At 35.2% G+C, this 20,841-nt stretch overlaps 2 protein-coding genes, 1 long non-coding RNA gene and 1 pseudogene across 3 annotated transcripts; 3 read left to right on the forward strand and 1 right to left on the reverse strand.

The window, feature by feature from the left end:
• Positions 1-1,575: 1,575 nt before the first annotated feature.
• LOC145633201 (uncharacterized) lies at positions 1,576-3,862 on the forward strand. Its single transcript, XM_081685474.1, has 2 exons — positions 1,576-2,071; positions 2,283-3,862. Exons 1-2 carry the CDS (start codon positions 1,576-1,578, stop codon positions 3,860-3,862), a joined length of 2,076 nt encoding a protein of 691 aa, XP_081541600.1.
• A 254-nt stretch (positions 3,863-4,116) lies between these two features.
• Positions 4,117-6,435, forward strand: LOC145631141 (uncharacterized). The gene is made up of 3 exons (XR_014112351.1): positions 4,117-4,323; positions 4,992-5,048; positions 6,140-6,435. It is a non-coding gene; the product is annotated as an uncharacterized LOC145631141 (long non-coding RNA).
• A 3,045-nt stretch (positions 6,436-9,480) lies between these two features.
• On the forward strand, positions 9,481-17,770 carry LOC145632344 (protein NAR1-like). Its single transcript, XM_081684696.1, has 11 exons — positions 9,481-9,717; positions 10,717-10,790; positions 12,057-12,210; positions 14,340-14,526; positions 14,719-14,845; positions 14,983-15,160; positions 15,269-15,318; positions 15,424-15,595; positions 16,343-16,469; positions 16,564-16,655; positions 17,150-17,770. Exons 1-11 carry the CDS (start codon positions 9,592-9,594, stop codon positions 17,300-17,302), a joined length of 1,440 nt encoding a protein of 479 aa, XP_081540822.1. The 5' UTR covers positions 9,481-9,591; the 3' UTR covers positions 17,303-17,770.
• On the reverse strand, positions 17,404-19,613 carry LOC145632343 (pentatricopeptide repeat-containing protein At1g09220, mitochondrial pseudogene; annotated as a pseudogene).
• Positions 19,614-20,841: the final 1,228 nt, after the last annotated feature.

Genomic DNA, 20,841 nt, shown 5'->3' on the forward strand with positions numbered 1-20,841 from the left:
CTAAGGCATATATATGCTGAAACATCTCCTGTTGTTGATTCTGGTTGTAAGATGGCTTCAGTGTTTCCAGTGCCAGGGATCTTGGGGATTGTTTTAAGCGTGTGAAGTTTGTTAAGAAGAATTAAGTACCATTAGTGTGTTCCTATAAATTAGTAATGCTGATGATGTGCTACCTAGCTCCTTTTGATTATTAATGTAGCTAGGTTACTATTATGTTACTGGATTTATCATAAGACTATGTCAGGTGCCATTGTGTAGGCCTTCTTTTGTTAAAAACAGTTAAGCAGCTAAACTTTTGTATGATATTTGATGAAGTTATGTAATGGAGTTAATTTTATATTTTCTTGTATAAGATATGCTTAGCTTATTCTTTGGTATCTGAGATTATGCAGAATCTAGAATTGTTTGTTTCTATATTGTTTAAATCATTGAATATCTAAATTGGTTTTGTTTACCTATTTTTTGCATGCTATATTTGGTAACCAGGACTGATGAAAGGTTAGGCATTACAATTCGTTTCCCTGTAAAGTTACAGTAAGATAGCTGCTGAGAATCATAGTCTGTTTGGATATGAGTATGTTCTATAACATATCGTTCTTCCTTTTTAAATAAGCATAACACTGGAAGTTAATTTTCTAAGCTATGAATTTCAAATACTATCTTGTAGATCGTTTGTTATCGAGAGCCATCATCTTCAAAAGGGTACAACACCAAACGCCTTAAAAGTTTAGAATCTGCGTCTCAACATGGAATGTAAAGGTATACATGGACATAAAAATAAGTTCAAACAAAGTTATACATATATGGAAGTGTTTTATTTTAGATATAAATCTGTTAATTAAAGCAATAAAGACTTTTTATACTTCAAAGAGTAGCTTCTGCAGCAGTTGCATCGTATGATGCGCTTTTTTTTGTAGGATGCAGACTGTGCCTGCTGCAAAGCGTGAAAAGATATCCAAACCCAAGCATCCTGTTACAAGTAATTTAGTCTTTCTTTATTCTTATGGCACTTCATATCTGTATTCACTATCTTGATAAAGATATACAAGCATTATTATCTATTCGTTTTAGGATACACATGTCTAAATATTCTGTAAACATGTTGTGGTAAGCAGGGCTTCCTGATGCAGCAATTGGTAAGAAACTACCTGCAGAACCCTACCAGCTTCCTTCTCCTACAGAGTGTTCTAAGTGTAGGGCACGCAAATTTGCCTTTGAAACGACTCATTTTTGCTGTGGTGATGGTGAAGTTAAGATTGTTGCAAATTATTATCCTGCACAGCTTGTTAGGCTGTTGACTTCTATGGATGAAGATGCTAAACATTTCAGGCAATACATACGTTTATATAACAATATGTTTGCATTTACATCATTAGGTGGAAAATTTGATGCTAAGACAAAAAAGGGATCTATGTTTTTAAACTACATGGGCAGCTATATCATTATATTCCTTATCTACTTCCTGGAAAAGAAGGCCCTAAATACATGCAGCTCTATTTTTATGATGGAGAGCTTGAAGCAAAGAAACGACTAAGCTGTTTTCCAGAGCTAAGGGAAGATGTGTTAGCTATTCTCATGGAAGTCACTAAAGTAAATCCTTATGCAAGATTCTTTCGCTCACTAAGAGAGATCCAAATAACTGAGTCTACACAGATTGTAATAAATAAGACAACTGTACCAGATCAGCGTGTTTATAATGCTCCTTCCACTGATGAGGTTGCTGTCATATGGCCAGAAAATACGTCTTCAAGTGAGTCTGAAAGTCCTCATATTCTGGTCACAGCAAAAAAAGAACCATCTGAACATGATTCATTGGAAGATGATTTACCTGAGGATGATTCACCTGACAGCGATTCATCTAGGAAAAAATCGTGTCATAGAATCATGCACTATTACAGCTGCTATGATCCCTTACAATATCCGCTGCTTTTTCCATATGGTGATTGTGGGTGGACTCAAGGTTTAAAAAAGATGTCTCAGGGTGGAAGGCAACAACTACAATCACAACCCGATCCTGTTTCTTCATGCAGTATTCATACTGCAGAAGACCTACTAGAAGAAGAAGTAAGACGTACGTATATTTTGTGCTTTTAATTATGCAAAAAAGCTATACACATAAAAAGTATGTTATAAAAACCAAAAGAAAAAAAATCATACTTTCAAAAAGGGAAGGTTTACATGATTTATGATATTTACACATGAGATTTTAGTTAGTGTAATGTAGCCTATTTTTGCTGGCTTGTAAAGTTAGAAAACAAATCTAATAAACTTTGCATTTGTAGGTGCAAGTGGAGGCTCATCGAAAACTGATAGAAACATTTTAGCAAGAGAATACTATGCATACAAATTGCAATGCAGACCAAATAACATGTTGCTAAGAGAAGGAAGATGCTTCCAGCAGTACATAGTCGATATGTATGTCAAAGTGGAGAATACTCGGTTAGATTTCTTCCGTAGAAATCAACAAACGATAAGAGCAGATCTATATCAAGGGATCCTTGACACTATTGATTGTGGTGAAAACTGTGCAGCAAACGTGGGTCGTAGGGTCATCTTGCCTCCAACATTCATTGGTGGTCCTCGAGATCTTAAAAAGAGATACTTAAATGCAATGTCTTTGGTGCAGCGATTTGGTAAGCCTGATTTATTCGTTACAATGACTTGCAATGCTAATTGGCCTGAAATTAAACAAGAGCTAGCTGTTGGAGAAAAAGCACAGGACAGGCCAGACATAGTTGCAAGAATTTTTAGAGCAAAGGTTCTTGCTTTAAAGCATTTTATTAAAAAGAAAAAGGTGTTCGGGGAGGTAGTAGCAATGATCTATGTGATTGAATTTCAAAAAAGAGGTTTACCTCATGCCCATTTTCTAATCATTCTAAAGCAAGACTATAAAACCAAATGCCCTGCTGATTTTGATAAGTTTTTTTGTGCTGAAATACCATCTACTGATAACATGCATCTTAGGAAAATTGTGCTAAAACATATGATGCATGGTCCATGTGGTCATTTGGATCCAGAATGTCCTTGCATGAAGCACAAAGAAAGTCGTGGTCGTTGTAAGTATGGTTATCTAAAGCAGCATTGTGATGAAACAAGAAATAGCAGTGATGGATATCCATTATATAGAAGAAGAGACACAGGAGAGAATGTTACAATCCGCAAAGCAATCATGGATAATAAATGGGTGATCCCATATAATCCATACCTTTCATCATACTTTGATTGTCACTTAAATGTTGAAGTGTGCTCTACTATAGAAGCCGTCAAATATTTGTACAAATATGTGTATAAAGGTCATGACAAGATATCTTTTAGTGTTGTTCAGTCTACAGATGTTATGCCTGTCCAAGATGAAATACAGCAGTATCAATCAGGTCGATGGGTTTCTCCTTGTAAAGCTGCTTGGCGCCTCTTTGGTTTTGACTTATACGAAATGCACCCACCAGTTTTGCCTCTTCCTGTGCATTTTCCCAATTCACTGAATATACAGCTTAGGCCTCATGAACGGCTTACATCGGTGGTTTCAGATGACAAGCGTTCTAGGACTTGTCTTACAGAGTTTTTTCGTATGAATTGTGCATTACCATCTGGAACCGGTTGGTTGTACACTGAGTTTTCAGAGCACTATCGTTGGGATGCATCTGACAAACATTGGTATGAACGACGAAATAAGAAAATTGTCATTGGTAGATTGGCATTTGTTGGACCTTCAAAAGGAGAAAGATACTATCTCAGACTATTGTTGCACAATGTAAGAAATCCTAAGTCATTTGAAGATTTGCGAACAGTTGATGGACATTTATGTGACACCTTTCATCAAGCTGCACTAAAATTAAGACTATTAAAAGAAGATGATTCATAATAATAAAATATATTTTGGGTCAAACTATTTTAATTATTGGAATATATAAATAAAACAAGTTTTGGGTCAATAACTAATTAATCTAAATGTAGCCCATTTTCACTATAAGGCTAATCATTTTATTTACTTATTTATTTGGGCCAATTATTCTTCCCATCATACCATTTCTTATGAGGCCCAAATAATTATAATTTACCCTATTCTATAAATATCCCTTTGATCCTCAAATTTGCCACACAAAAGTCAAAGGGGTAAGCTTTTTTTTTCTTTTCCTTCTTCCTTATTTTCTTTCTCTTGTTCTTACTTTTCTTTTCCCTTGCTTCACGTGAACTGCTCACAATGCAAGGAGAAGTTGGAAGCTTTGCTCCTCCACGTCACCCGCCACCTCACACCTGCCACGTCACCAGCCACCTCCGGCCGCCCAACAGCCGCCGGCGACCAGCCGACCACCACCACCACGGGTCACCTCCTTCTTCCCTTTTCTCTCCTCTTTTCATTCTAGCTATTTTGATGATTTTATTTATGGGTTTTGGTTTTAATTATTCAAAGTATGTTTGATTAGTATCATAATTATGTTTTGATGATTATTTATTGTAAATTTTAAATAATAAAGTGTTTTATTTTCATATTTCATAAAATTATAAGTTAGGGTTTTAATTATTAAAGTGTTGATTTTTAGGGTTCTAACTCACATTTGATTTGGGGGTTTTATATACCCATTGATTGTAAGTGGTAATAAAGCTTAAAGATTGTATCTTTATGGAGTTTTAATGAAATTTTAATGGGTTTTTATTAATAGAATAATGCTGGAATTTTTATTTACATACTACTTTTGTGTATTAATTAAAGGGAGTTGATTACCCATAAGTAGAGAATACTTTAAGTGATTTTAATATAATTTTCAGATTTTTTTTAAAGGGTTTAAGCCTTAAAAAGTATGCTGGAATTTTTATATGAACACTATAATTGAGTTTTCACTTTGTGGTTTTAATTACTCTCTTAAAGAAAGAGTTTTAAAGGTTTTAAACCAAAATTTCAGCTTGTTAGTGAGGTTTTAAAATGTTTAAAAGTTGCTGGAAATTTGTGTATACTAAGGTAATTAATATAGGTTTATTGTCCCTTTATGTAGGAGACTTGGTTCGAGAGGTGTTGTAGTGTAATTGACCATTTTAAGAGCTTAATTGAGGTACGTACGCGTACTTAGCATATTTTGGTGATGTAGAACCATGCTAGGTTTGATTTCAATTAATTACAAGTAGTATCATGCTAAGGTTTATGTATGAAATTGTGAATTTATGATGTTTGTGGTTGAATTGGGAAGCATGAATTCTTTGTGATAGTTATAGATTGGAAGATTGTATTTTGGGCATGTTGTGTTTGAACCACATTTTTATTTATGGCATGTTAGAAGGCATGATTAATTAAACTACATGTTTAATTATGTTTGGAATATTGAAAAGGAATTTTATTATGGTTCAAATAATTTTTATTGATGCTTTAAGCATGAGGAATGAGCTATATAAGTGTCTATGTACACAAGGAATAAATAGTATGTTGGTGCCTTTGTGCACTTAAAGTGTTTTTAACACCGAGGGATAGGATTTTTGGCGCATTATGCGTTTAAGGTGTCTTTGACACTGAGGTAGAATTAAAAAGGGTTCAACAATAAATAATATGTGGTCACTAATTATTCAAGAATTAAATTGGTATGTTTGTTTGATTGAATAATTATTGTTGATTGACTTATTATGCTTTGAGAGTCATCACCAAGTCTAATAACATGTAAATAACGTAAAGTGAAAGAGATTACGCACCAAAACTCTTGGAACGTATATACCTTGAGTATGAACAATGGGGGGAGTTATGGGGTTTTATATTTAACCATAACTTCTAATGGAGTACAGGACGCTGTATATTCCTTTTTTTTATTTATTATTATGCGCAGGAATTCCGCCACCTTTGAGTGGTTTTGTCGCTGGCACGGTTAGCTCCCGTGTCAGTTAACCTCAAATTTATTTGGGGGAGGTTAGGAGGTGGAAACCCGTTCGATGCGTAATCAATGCAAAATGAATTAATTAGTGTCTAGTCATTGTGTTTTGTTGATTGGTGTGTGTGCTTGTGAACAGGTGCAATGAGGTAAGTGTGTGTTGATAGGTGAAAGCATGTTAGTGTGGCTAATTTACGCTTATGTACTCAGCTTTGCTGATTGTGTGTGTTTGTGTATTTGGCCATGTCTTTATCTTGGCCCTATGATGATCCATTTTTAATGGAGAGTAGTGGAAACAAGTAGAGATAAAATTTTCAGGTATTAAAGCATGATCATGATGGGGCATGAGAGAAGAGTGAATCTTACTAGTTTTCATTAGGTTACAAGGTGTTTTATGCTTTATTTATTTATGATATATTTTGTGTGGACTAACACAAAGGTTTGGTTTTGGGAACGGTTTTTGAATAAGGGCCTTTAATGGTTCAAAGTTGTAGTTTGATTTTATTTGACTTGTTCGTTTGGTTTTAAACTTTATTTTCGTTTGGTTGACCTTGGGTTGACTTGTTTAATCGGTTTTTAATTTTGAGTCTTCCGCTGTGTATCTTTGATAATTGCCTTAGCCGTTTTCACGGTGGCGGTAATGTCTTAGTTATTCCTAAATCGTATTTTTAAAAGAGTATAATGGGTATTTAACGGAAAGGAATTTCTAGGGTGTTACAATGAGCCTAACTTTTGTTGTCTGATTGGTTAAGCTTAGCTACAAAACCAATCAAGCATTATGTTTTTATGTAGGAACAGGTCTCCTAAACTACCTGTTCCTATATAACACTTCTTATTAGACTAATCTTTTGTTGTCTAAGTGCTTGATTAGAGTTTCTCAAGCACTAAGTATTTAGAGTATAAGAAGAACTTAGCTTAATGTTCCTGTTATTGTAATCAGTAATTTCCTACTTATGATGCCAAACTAATGTGGTATATTATTATGCCTTACTATTTGATTTCCTTTTTTTTTTTTTTAATTTTTTTTTTTTTACTTTCAGCTGCTTAGTGTGCATCAATCAAATTACTTCTTTTTACATACATTTGCATATATATTTTAAGATCGTATATGTTTGTTTCCCATTCCATTTTTTACCTTAAATCATATATGTAAACTCATCAAATACTACCTCATATAAAGCATATCTATAGAAAAACAGAATTTAACGCATAAACAACCACATCAAACAAAAATTGTATAATCAAGTTCAATTCTTCTTAATTTTATATATATAAAGAAAGAGCTTATTTTGTACTAATTACAATCTACTACCCTCCACTGCTAATTACATTCATTAAAGTAGTGCCATTAAGTAACTAATTACCAAGATCTAGCTTAGCAACCCAAAAAACACACTAACAACCCTTAGAACACCAGTCATAGCCTAGCACAAAAAAAAAAAAAAAAAAAAAACAAAAACCCTTACAATCCCTTTGTTCATCCTACCACTACTACATCTTAGCCCCAAAAAAACCCTCAAGAACAGACAGAATGCAATTAATCAGAAATTTTCATACGGAACATGGATGAATCTTCACTTCCTTCTTGATCTCCTTCTTGTTGGTTCCCAAGATCAGAATCCAGACCAGAATCATCATCATCATTATAGCTATCGCTTTTTGATTCGGATGATTCATCGGAATTGACAACAACTTTTTCCCCACTCTCACTTTCTGAATCAGAATTCACATTGCTTTGTGGATTCTCATCAGTTTTGTCGTCTTCCTTGGTCTCTTCATCTTCATCAGTCTCATCATCATCGTCTCTTTCCTTCCCATCATCTTCTGCACCAACTCCTTCCTTAGGATTAATTTCACCATCAACATTGTCTGATTCAATAACGATAACAGGCCATTCTCCACAGTCATTCCTTACTACTTCCCGTTTCCTTTTTTTTACTTGATTCACCTTTTTCTTTTTTGCTTTCAACCTTTGAAAGCCCTTGTTGCAGAAATTCCAAATGCCTCTTCATCTTCATCTCCATTTCCAAAGAGTACAAACGGAAACTTGCAACGTTTTCTTCAATTGATTTCGCTTCATTAGGTCTCCAAATTGGTGGCGAAAATACTTTGCCAGAGGTGGCAGTGCTATCGGTGCTTGCCATTGCTATGCCTTAGAAATTAAAAATCAAGCAAAGAACAAGATAAACTTTTAAGACACAACAAAAAAGGAAAAAAAAAGAGATTTCAACAAAAAATGAAAGACACAAAGGCAGCAGACTATACTTTATACACCACGCAATAGAAGTACACACATTGACCAATCAAATGCAAGTGAAGCAATAATGACCAAAATCTTGAAAGACGGAAAACTTTCAGACTTCCTAGATTCTAGCACTGTACATGTACATTAAAAAATGCAAGAATAGAAAGTCCCTTTTCATAGACTTCCTTATTTGCACAATATCTATACACACGTGTGTTAGTCGTTTTTCTATTTTTAGAAAGCGATTTGCTACAAATTATCTTAGGCAATAATAAGATTCGAGTATTTACAAATTTTACGACCTCCCATTACATATATACCTAGCTAAATCTAAATTTGGTCTAAACACAAAAACAAAAAATATAATAACACCCTTTACATGCAATGGCTAAATTAAATTAGTATAGCCCGTATATTAAATAACAACATTAATCACACTCATTCCGTGTTTATTGGGCTATCGCGCGCGTGGCGCGCGATGGCTCAACTAGTAATTATAAAAGAGTAGAAATGATAAAAGTAGCGCAAGACTGTCATCTTAAGCACCTGCCATCTTCCCTCCTAACCCAAAGTCCCAAACCCCTTTTCCTTACCTTACCATTCTTAAGTTGTGGCAATGGATCTTAAACCCATACTAGTCCAAAGTAGTTTAATTTGTTTTATTGTTGGAATGAATTCTATACTTCATTCATCAGCCCCGTCTTATGTGCGGCCGGCCACACCGTGTGGCCACTTAAAGTAACCCTATAACATTGATTAATTAACCCATATAATATCGACCGAGTAACCCTTATAACACTGACTGAGTAACTATATAACAATGATGAACTAACCTCTTTAATACTGACCAAGTAACCCCCATTACACTAGCAAAGTAACCCCTATAACACTGAATGAATAACTCTATAACAAGGACGAAGTAACCCTTTTAATACTGACCAAATAACCCCCATTACACTAGCAAAGTAACCCCTACAGTGGCTGGCCACACGGTGTGGCCAGCTACATATAAGACTTTGTGTTCATTAATAGAATGGATTGTGATTTTAGAAGGAGAGGTGAAAATAGTCAATACTCCATCCGTTTTTAAATACTTGCTCCATTTCTCTTAGACACGCATGCCGATGCTAATTTTTTATTACTAATATATTTAATTATCAATAAGTATAAATTCTAACAATTGAAAATTAATAATCTATTCATTAAGATGATTCCAACAAGTACCCACAAGACTATATATTTTTTTTTATGCATAAATCACAAATATTAGTCAAAGTAGGACAAATGAATAATGTAAAAGATAGAAATGGAACAAGTATTTAAAAACGGAGAGAGTATATAATTTCCAATTGAGTCAATATATATGTTAAGGTCGCAGGTTCGATACTTTTCCCAACCATTATCATTTTTTTTTGTTTTCCCTTTTCATCTCTCTCCTCCAATTCCCCATTTCCTCTGACCTCGACTCACTTCATTTACTCACTGCCGGAAGAAAAGATGTCGGAGAAGTTCTCGGCAACTTTGAGGATTGGCGATTTGAACGATTTCATTGCTCCTTCTCAAGCTTGTATTGTCGGCCAACTTAAACCTAATCCCACCAAACCTATTATCAATGATTTCGAGGTTTGTTTTCTGTTTTTGATTTTATTTTGTTTTTTTGAAACCCTAGGGACTTTGATTTTTGTTATTCTGTTTTTATTTCTGTTGAATTTGATAATTTTGGTGATTTCATGCATGATATTTGGAGAAATTAATTTATTCAAGTTTTAATTTTGTTGATGATTAGTGATCAGTTGAGTTTTTGATTTGTGGGGGGCATTATGTTGGTTAATGAAGTATGGAATTCGGAAGTTGAATTATTAGTTCTATTAAGTTCTTCTGCTGAGGATTTTAATTCAGGAATTGTGATTTTGTGAGCTCGTTGTTGCTTCTCGAGTGTTGAATTTTGATTTTTGGAGTGTAGAAAGTGGCAATTGCAATACTGAGGAATTTTGATGTAGTATTGTTCTCATTTCGCGGTCGTCTTGGCAATTTAAGTTTGAATACTTGGGGAAGACAATTAAGATGATGCTGAAGGAAGCTGTTCTGTTATTGCAAACTCTTTAAATCATGTTGTATTTGAATTAAAAGATAGATGAAATTGTTTTGCGGATTATTCTATAAGTGCACATATCTGATGGAATTGTTGGTTCATGAGTGAAGTTGGAAATTAAGTTGAATTTAGTTCTTCTGGTGAGAAATTTTATTTTGAGGGGTGAATTCGTGGGCTTGCTGCCCGTGAGTTGAATTTTGAGAACTGGGGTTTATGATGGTGCTGTGTGTTTTCTTGTTGCAAACACTTGATGGTGTCTTGTTAGGTGCTTCCGGAGGAAATTATATAATGTAATTTTGTGGGACAGTTGAAACTTTGGAATGTTACAGGACCAAAGATGCAGGTTTTGTAGTTATGGAAGGCGATTAATAAATTGGATGTAGTTTGTTTTGTTTATTTACTTCCGGTTTCTTTATTTTCACGAGCCTCTACTAGTCTACTTCAAAGTACTCGTTTAAAGATTTAAACTTTTTACCTTTTTTGGGAGTTCAACTAATAAGTTGCTGCTTTGAATGATCTATTGAGGTTAGAAAAGAGCAAAGGTGGGGCCTCCTGCTGCTACGGAACCTGTTAAAATTTCACTCAAGGACTGCCTGGCTTGCAGGTAACCCTCTTAGAAAATTTGTTGTAGGATTGTAAGGAAATTGTTTATTATGTTCATTTAAAATGCCCAATGTTTAGCTTGTCTATGGTGATTTTTTGTTAGGGTTGCAAAGATATTATCAATTATGTAAGTTGAGGTTGTCCAATCTTAGGCTTGTCCTGTTTGTATTTTTTTTGGGTACCCATAATGGCTTTCTGGATGGAACGAGAATCTTACAACTTTTATTAATTTATTTCTGATTGCCTGAAACTTAATATCTTTATTGAACTGTCTCGCTGTAGAAGCTTGATAATATGCTAAATATGTTGACTCTTGACAGGTTTGAACATTTCCTTCTATTCTTGATACCTAGCATGGCATGTGTGCTGAAATTAGTCAGCAATTTTCTCAAAGCATGGTTTTAAAAGAATGAGGAAAATTGGTAGCAGAAAGCATAGTGAATAGTGATAAAGAAAATAATGTGAGGATAGAAGATGTCTGGATCAATTAATTTAGTCTTCATACTGTTATCATAAGGAATTCTTTTGGTATAATTGGGGAAAAGGATAAGATTTTCTGAGTGAATCAGAGCTTTAGAGAGTTAATTTGGAGGAGGGGTAGACAAGAGAACGGGACATATTTACTAATCCGTTTCTTTTGCTAAAATATTTACATTGATTTTGGTCCATCTGGTGTGAACTTGACTTAAGTAGCTTCCTGATGGTTCAGTCATCTGAGGGCTTTAGGTGATACAATCTCTGTATATGGTTATTGCAAGTTGCAACAGGTGTCTTGTCCTTTTTTTTTTTTAAAAAGGATTTTGCTGAAATATTTACATTGATTTTGGTCTATCTGGTGTGAACTTGACTTAAGTAGCTTCCTGATGGTTTAGTCATCTGAGTGCTTTAGGTGATACAATCTCTGTATATGGTTATTGCAAGTTGCAACAGGTGTCTTGTCCTTTTTTTTTAAAAAAAGGATTGCTTATTATTGTCATTTCAGATCATCTATCACTCCTATGTTGTGGGAAAATGAAGATACTCATTAATATCTGACAGGGAATGTTTCTTTTGCTAATCAGTCGTTAAACCAATGAAATGTTATTCCTGGAATGCCTTACATGCTGAACTTCAGTTTTGCTTTCTGTATATTGCTTTTCTGTTTCCATTAATCACCAAATCACATGATCATGTCTATGTTAACTAGGTGTAGTGAATTTTATTTTGGGCCCTTTTTTTTTAATTTTTTTTTTACTCTAATACATTTATTTTCTGTGGTCATATTCAGTGGATGTATAACATCAGCGGAGACTGTGATGCTTGAGAAACAAAGTTTAGATGAGTTTTTATCAAGTATCAATAAAGGGAAGACAGTCCTAGTATCCATTTCGCCGCAGTCTAGGGCTTCTTTAGCAGCTCATTTTGGCCTCACACCACTTCAGGTGTGGCATCTTACTTGATTTTCTTTCCCTTATGGCAGTATTCTTATTACAGATGGATGGTAAGCAGAACATGCTGTTGGGCTTGGACAAAGTTGATTTTTGTGCGTTTTGGCATCATGGCCATGGATGATTACTGTTTAGCACCTTTGTCCAAATTTAATTTTCTATGAGTTGTTTTCCTAAGGTTTTGATGATAGATTTCTATTTCATACATAATTTTGCTTTATGCATAGAACTTATTATTAGAACTTCCAAATTCCAAGGTAACAAAACTATAATAAAATCGATAGATTTACTGTTGAAACTTGAAAGCTCTTGTTGAAATTATTAAGTATGCTTTCACCATATGCTCAATTGTTGAGGACTGCTCATATATTTGGGAGATCCATATATGTATCTCAAGTCTACTTCGTCATTATTTCTCAAATAATGATCCTTGCCCTTCGTATTTTGAAAGAAAGGAGTGTTTGGTAATCTATATTATATTTGTATAAAAGGGCTTCTGGGGGTCTGTTATTGAAGTTACAATTGTTGCTTTGATTAAGAAAAAGAGTTTAAGCTTCAAAAGACATCTTGTATTCCTATCACAGAATGCTGTGAAGCAAATAATGATGTATTTTTTAATTTTATTCAGTAGCTACAATACCTGGCTTGATAAATTATATTGCTTGTTACAAATATTCTCAAAAGTACAATTTTCTTACTACACTCTTGTTTCTAGTAATGCCTGGAAAAAGCGAGTGGGTGTAAGAAAACAGTGAACGATATAAAAGAGATGTGGTGAAAAGGTGGGTGGGTATTAAGAAAAAGTGAATAAAGTAAGAGAGAGGGTAAAAAGGTGTAATTTTTGTGGGGTAATAGAGGTTTTCCAAAGAGGATTAAAAGTAGTGTGCCGAACTGTCTGAAACATCTCAAAATAGAAAGTAAGTCGAACTTTTGGGAATAGAGGGAGTATATAAAATTACCTTCTTTTGAGCAAGGTAATAAACTAATTATGATATAGTGAAACTATGAGGTATGTAATATGTGAATTGTTTTGAAAAGGTTAAACAATTTAAAGTCATGATTGTTGGGATCTAAATGTTAAAGCCATCCATCAATTGAACATGTTTGAATTTAGATGTGAAGGAGTGTGACCCACGAAACTTTTTTCCAAGCATGCTACAATAATGCGTCTCCTTTTTTGTTTTCTCTTGGCCTCGATAGAAATTCGTATTGCGTTTAAATTTGAGGGTGAATCACTTATTAGGCTAAAAGCAGGAAACATTTGTGGTAAAGAAAGGAGCATTTTGTATTCAATGGCTCAGCTGCTCCAACTTTCAGTTTTGGATTAAGCTCCCTAGTATGCTTCCAGTTGTAGGTAACTCTACAACAAAAGAGAATGGAAATATTTTTTAGGGTTAGAGATGGAGTTGGTATATTGGACAGGGCTAGAGTCAGCACATGTGCAACAAACCAGCCTAGGCCTCTTATGTTTCTTGACTATTCTAGAAGGAATCCCATGGATAAAGTTGGGAATGTATAGCTTTATTAGTTACAACCCTTGCAAGGAAAGTAGATAAGGGTAGAAAAGCCATGTATGAGAGTTTTACAGTAAGAAGTGAGGGAAACAATCAGTAGGAGAAATCCTACATTCCCACCCCTTGAAGTGTGGGTAGGTTGTAATTGCATTGTTCATCCTGATCCATATAATCATCTGACCTTAAATTTTCTTCAAATATTCAATACTGTTGATTTGCTAGATTTCCTGGAAACACGATTCTTAACAACTTGATTCAGACACAGACTTCATGTAGGCATGACTCTTGATGACTTGTTAGTGCTTCTTTTGTAAACGTGGCACTTTATTGAGAAGTGTGATGTAGACTGGATGACTGGTGGTGTTTTGACTTTACATTGAAGTTATGCTTCCATGTTGCCTATACCTTTTTATGTTTTACCCGTTGTTTGACGATGTAGTGCTTAAAAAGAGACGAGTAATTTAAAATTTGCAGTTCAGATTTCTTTTAGATTCTCCTTTGCCCGCTTCTAGAAAATCATGGATGATTGAATGCTGAGGTTTGGGTTAATTTTGCATTTAGTTTGACATTTTCACCTTTTGCTGAGGTCATGTTTCTTCTTCCCTTCAGGCTTTTAAGAAGCTCACAACATTTTTTAAGTCCCTTGGAGTGAAGGCTGTTTTTGACACCAGCTGCAGTAGAGATTTAGCGCTTATAGAAGCATGTAATGAATTTATGGTACGCTATAAGCAAAGGCAGTCTGGGGATGATGATGGGAGCAAGACATCACTGCCAATAATTTCATCTGCTTGTCCAGGTATATATTTTGCTCACCAACATCCCCCGGCCCCTGGTGAAGAAATAAGATTGAAGAAAAGAAAATATGTAGAAATGAATAGAAAGAAAGAGAAAAATTACATGGAATGAAAAGAAAGAAAGAGAAAGGGCTAGCTTTACTTTTGAAGGCTTTCTTCATTTGAATTTACCTATTTTTCTTTGAAACTTCCAGGTTGGATCTGCTATGCAGAAAAAACTCTTGGATCCTACATCTTACCTTACATCTCTTCCGTAAAGAGCCCTCAGCAAACAATTGGGGCTGTCTTGAAGCGCTACCTCTGCCAGAAAATGTCTTTGAGGTAATTTAAACTTTAGGCCCATGTCTCCATAAGAAACCAATATTCTTTGGTTCTATGGCATAGTTAAACATAACATTAAAAAAAACTTTTAATTTTCTTGTCATTTCTCTCTCAGTGGATTAATGGGTTATAAACAGGCCAGATGAAGTTTATCATGTCACTGTGATGCCTTGTTATGACAAGAAGCTTGAGGCTGCGAGAGAAGACTTTGTTTTTGAAATGGAATATCCAGATGAAAATAATATTCCCAGTGATCTAGGGGTAGCAGAGGTGGATTCTGTGTTGACCTCTGGAGAGGTTTTGGAACTAATACAGGTACAAAAAAAAGTTTCAGCAGCTAGTTTCATTTCATATTATTGATTGTAATGACTCCTATGTTACTGATTTTTTTTTTTTTTTTTTAAATTTTTTTTTTGGTGACAGTTAAAGTCTGTGGATTTTAGCTCCTTGGACGAATCTCCTCTAGATAAGATGTAAGAATCAACTAACTTTTGTGGCTGATGCTTTAAAGTCTGTGGATTTTAGCTCATAGCTGTAGTTGTTACTGATGGTGTACAATCTTTAATTACCACCTTTAGGTTGACAAATATTACTGATGATGGATATCTGTATGGAGTCAATGGAGGTTCTGGGGGCTATGCTGAAACTATTTTTAGGCATGCAGCAAAGGCTCTTTTTGACAAAGACATTGAGGGACCTATAGAGTTCAGAATGATAAGGAATTCAGACTTCCGTGAAGTTATTCTTGAAGTAAGATCTCTCTTTCTAATCTCAGGAATCTTTATGCAAACTTAACCAACTGCATGTAACTTTGTTTGGCAACTGAAGAGGTTTCTTCAGAATCTTGAATAGCTTGCAGTTATCTCTTTATGAAATAGTTGATGTGTGCTTTATTGGTTGAGAATTTTATTGTTATGGAAAGTCTGTATAAAAACCCTTTTCTGGATGGAATTTAATTACACTATTGAGATAATGAAGCCTCAGCCCTCAAGTTTCTTCCAATACTATCTCCCCTGATCATCTTCTCGCCTATCTCCTTCTTCAATCCTCTTTTATCTGTTGCCTGTCGAGTTTGAGTCATTTCCTCCGCTTGTTCTGTTTTTCTTCCTCTCTCTTCAATGGAGATGCCATCATGTTCATTATCGCTTAAGATACAAGAATTTGGTCCATCGATCAATTTTGTGTATCTTCTGGTTTTGGACCTAGACTGAGCTAAAATGTAAAAGTCCCAGATAAGTTAGGATGAGTACCATACGAGAATCTGTGTGACAATCTTCCTTTTTTCCAGTCCAGCGTGGTCCTTTTACATTCTGACTTGTGGAATTATCACAATATCCCATTGCTGCTACAAGTATTACTTTGCTGTTTTCTTCATGTATGCATTGATTTGCTATATGTACTGAGCTCTGCGATTGTGTGGGGATTCTTGAGTTCTGATTTTTCATTTGGAGAATTTTCCTATGTAAAAAGATTGACGCTAATGTTTTTGTGTTGCAGGTTGAGGGAAAAAATGTCTTAAAGTTTGCCTTATGTTATGGATTTCGAAATCTGCAGAATGTAGTAAGGAAAATCAAAACTGGAAAATGTGATTATGATTATCTAGAAATCATGGCATGTCCTTCAGGTTAGAATTGTGTTCTTGCTCATCTTGTTTTTATTTCATCTGGTTTGGAATTAGATCAACTGGGACTGAAATTGGATAATCTTTTGGGTTGCAGGTTGCTTGAACGGTGGTGGTCAAATCAAGCCGAAGCCAGGACAGTCTGCTAAAGATTTGATTCAGCAATTGGAAAGTGTTTACTTGGAGAATGTAAGGACTTCATTGCTATTTTGAACTGTTCTTGAATGCTTTAGATTTATCTCTTACAATAAGATGTATTTGCAGTGTGACAAGGAACAAATTACAGTGCATGCATACACATTGACCTTCAGTTTCATATGCTGCCATAATGTTTTGATTTTTTTGTTGCTGACCTCCTAGTTGGCATGAGAAATTTCTGTGGAAGGAAGTCTCATTTCTTAATGCGAATACCCACATATTGTTCTCCTGGTTTATCCGTTTATGACTGTATAGTAGCTTAGAATCTAACATGGGAAAAAATATCGGTTATGTGTTTATGTTTGACCCTGCTTGCTAGAATTGGTCACTCAATGGTACCTTTTTCACACTTTTTTAACTTAAGTGCTTATTGATAATTTCTGTCTTTGCTTGCAGAGATGACATTGAAGTTGGAAGATAGCATTTTTGGTTGATAAGTTTTGTCGTTTAGGTACATCTCTGATTGTTGATCCTTGTTTTGGCAGGTTTTGGTTGCTGATCCATTTCAAAATCCCGTCGCAAAAGGGTTATATGAAGAGTGGCTTGAGAAACCTGGTTCTGAGAAAGCTAAGAAATACCTGCACACACAATATCATCCTGTGGTTAAAAGCATTACATCTCAGTTGCACAATTGGTGAACTATTGCCCTGGATTTTGTTCTTCCCAATTGCTGAACTCCGGAGGTTTGCAATTGTGCATATGCTTAGCCTAGAGTGAGTTTTTTCAGACCTATGGTTGGAATCATATCTGCACTTCATTGATATACGCTTTACGGAGAAGACCAGTTTTACCAGGGATTCTCCCGGTGTACATAACTGTAGATGTAGTGAGTTATTTTGTTAATGACAGGAGGCAACTCTATAGGAAGATAAGTGCATTTAATCTGAACACCTTTTTGTTCTTTTTCCATACAATTTAATAATTATACACATGCTTAACAACGTTTTTGTTCTGTAGTTTTGTACCATTAACCCATATTGTGAGATGTGCTCTGTATGTTATTTTTTCAACACTTGTTCTGAAATGAGATGTGTCCCATTTTCCTTTCTGTATAATGCGTTGCCGTAAGGCTTGAACTGAAATAAAAGGGCTGGGTCATTGTTTTATTCGATTTGAAGGAAATCCAAAGGCGAGTACAAAAATTACAGACCCTGCTAGGCAACGTGCTGCAGCAGTGTGCCATTGTTATCTCCTCATATGAAATGATACTGTAAAAGGAAACTTCGCTAGTCTGTGCTCTGCTGCCTGGTTTATTGTGCTGCAGATATAAGCTCAGACTGAACTATGGCCTGCAATTTTTAGAACCTGCCTTTTATCCATCAGTGTCCTTACATTCTGAGCTTCATTGAACTTTCCCTGACCTGTCAATATGTTCGACATCAAAACGTAGTCTCCTCCATGTTCTCTCTCCATATCCTGCATCTTCTTTGATACACGCTCAGCTATCTCAACATCACCATGAAAGTTGCATGCACCTAAAAGAGTACGCCAAATCACAACATCATCAATGTCATTAGGAATCTGCCAAGCAATTTCTTCTGCTTCTTTTAGCTTGCCTGCTCGTCCCAACATATCAATCACACACCCATAATGCTTTATGTCTGCTGCAACACAGCCATGATCAACCATTTTTCTGAAGAACCGGATCCCCTCTTCTACCAATCCACTATGACTGTAAGCATTAAGAACACTCAAGAAAGTAATTCGGTTTGGTCTGGTCCCTGAACCCTCCATTCTTTCTAGGAATTGTTCAGCTTCTATTGCCATGCCATGCATAGCAAACCCAGATATAATCGATGTCCAAGACACGACATTTCTTCTACACGCAAACATCTCCTCGAATACCCTCAATGCACTTTCAATGCACCCACATTTGGCATAAGCATCAATAAGACAGTTTGTGACCTGATTATAATTTTCTCTGAAACCACTTTTTTCGCTGAAGGAGTGAAATAATCGACAATTCTTTAGATCCCCAAGTTCAGCAATAGCAGTAGAAACGGCCAATAATGTTACTTCAGTAGGCATAATGCCTCCAACCATGATCATTTCCTGAAACAACGAAAAAGCTCCAAGATAATTCTTCATTCGCGTAAACCCATCAATCATACCAGTCCAAGAAACAACATTCTTACTAGGCATTTGCCTAAACAAAGCAAGAGCAGCCTCAAGGTGACCCCATTTAACCAACCCAGTGATCATCACATTCCAAGTAACCAAATTTCTTTCAGGCATTTCATCAAACACCTTATCTGCATTACTCAACAAACCAAAATCTATGTACATGTTCAGCAATGCAGTCTGCACATAAACATCCAACTCAAAACCCAATTGCACAACAAGGCCATGGAGTTGAAAACCCGTAATTTGTTGCTTCAAATTGCCACATGCTTTGATGAGAAACGAGTACGTAAAACTATCAAAGTACTGATACAATGTACTTGATTGTTGTGCTTGTTTGTACAGAAACAGAGCTTCCTGCGGAAATTCACCTAAGGCGTAACGTCTCAAAATGGTGTTGAACAGAATTATGATCTGGGTATTTGGGAATTGACTGAATGAGCCATTAATTGTTAATTGAGAGTGAATTTGCTGGGTAACAAATCGCGACGAAGGGAAGTTTTTCAGAGGAGAAAGATAATGATCATGGTAATTTTTATGACCTTTAATTGAATGATTATGTGATGATGAGAAATAGGCAAAAGAGTTGGGTAGTATTGAAATCTGGGTATAGCAGACGAATCGGTTTCTTTGCAACCACTGCATGAATTTTAGAATGTGGGTGAATTTTTAGGGTTCTTAAGAAATATGAAGAAGATGGCAAATGATTCATAGAGAGATTTGGGCGGGAAAATGGAGGGAAATTTCTTCAAAGTTATCAACGGTAATCACACATTTTTTTTATAAACCCTTTTCCTCTCCCTCAAAAGTCTTAGTTAATCTCCGAGATTGGCAATAAGTTGTTTTGTTAATCTCCGAGATTGGCAATAAGTTGTTTTGTTAATCTCCGAGATTGGTGAGTTATGTACTTATGTTAATCTAATCTTACATACAAAGTATATTTTTCCTTGTAGATATGAGTGTAAAATTTCTTTCTCTTCAGTATTGGTTTATCTTAAAAAAATTGTGATTAGTTAAACGGAACAATATGTTATCAGGGTAAGTCGCAATGGTATCTCCAGGTTGTTCGATTGTCCAACAACCTTGGTGAGCAAACTCGTAAGTTGTAAACAGGAGTACTCTACTACACAATGAGGTATAATACTTTCATCAGTGCATTTTATGATCCTGTATTCATACAATGAGGTTTAGTTTCAAATCTTACTTTTGTGGGTTTTGTTGTTGACTCTTGATGCTTGATCAATGTATTCTTTGATATGATTTTATACTATACTTAGTTACTTACAAAGATTCCCGTCAAAAAAAAAAGTTACTTACAAAGAAAACAAAATTTGGCAAGCGACAATAATGCTTGTGCTTTCCATTAAGATTTTAGTTGTAGATGTCTCATAATATATCTTTTGAAAGAAACAATTAGTTAAAAAAAATGGTGATCACATTTTTTTGTATGGAATTTGGACATTCCATCATGATGGTCCAATATTGCTCAACCTCATGAGGTCTAATCCATCAATATGTATAGCTATAATTGGCTAAATAATCGTCATGACTGTAAGAAATGACACCATTCAAATTCTTTGCTTCTTTGTCCCTCCTTTCGGAATTTACAATGTAACATTGGCCCCTAAAGAAATGGAGATTTCTGCAGGACGAGGTCATATCTCTTGAGTTACAGGACTAGAGATCTTTTTAAGGCGAAGATAGCTACTAGCTGGATAAGATATGAGGTATGCGTCACTTTAGGGCTATGTTCAGACTCTAAGGACAATAGATACAGTACAAGAACGGTTGTCTATCTAGGACACAGTTGGTGATTGGTTACCGGATTTGATATCATTATAGAACATAATCAGACATTACAGATAAAAGAAATTGTAACTTTATTTTTACCATATTGACTAAACCAGGCTATTTGACACTTAAATTTATTTGAAGACCAGTGATTAATTGGACAACTGATGTATCATGTTGGATACTTTAGGCTTTAGCCCTTTTAAATGTGTAGTGAACCATGCATTAAACTGATCAAAGTCTCTTAGATTGTTTTTGTACCTTT

Source organism: Chenopodium album, chromosome 5 (genome assembly GCF_948465745.1).
Source record: "Chenopodium album chromosome 5, dcCheAlbu1.1, whole genome shotgun sequence".
In the NCBI taxonomy this organism is placed as follows: Eukaryota; Viridiplantae; Streptophyta; class Magnoliopsida; order Caryophyllales; family Amaranthaceae; genus Chenopodium; species Chenopodium album.

Coding starts and splice junctions, on each gene's coding strand:
- LOC145633201 (XM_081685474.1), top strand. CDS start 1,576: ATGGAAGTCACTAAAGTAAATCCTTATGCAAGATTCTTTCGCTCACTA. Junction 2,072..2,282: donor ACTAGAAGAAGAAGTAAGAC/GTACGTATATTT, acceptor TTGCATTTGTAG/GTGCAAGTGGAGGCTCATCG.
- LOC145632344 (XM_081684696.1), top strand. CDS start 9,592: ATGTCGGAGAAGTTCTCGGCAACTTTGAGGATTGGCGATTTGAACGAT. Junction 10,791..12,056: donor AAGGACTGCCTGGCTTGCAG/GTAACCCTCTTA, acceptor GGTCATATTCAG/TGGATGTATAACATCAGCGG. Junction 14,846..14,982: donor TGCCAGAAAATGTCTTTGAG/GTAATTTAAACT, acceptor GGTTATAAACAG/GCCAGATGAAGTTTATCATG.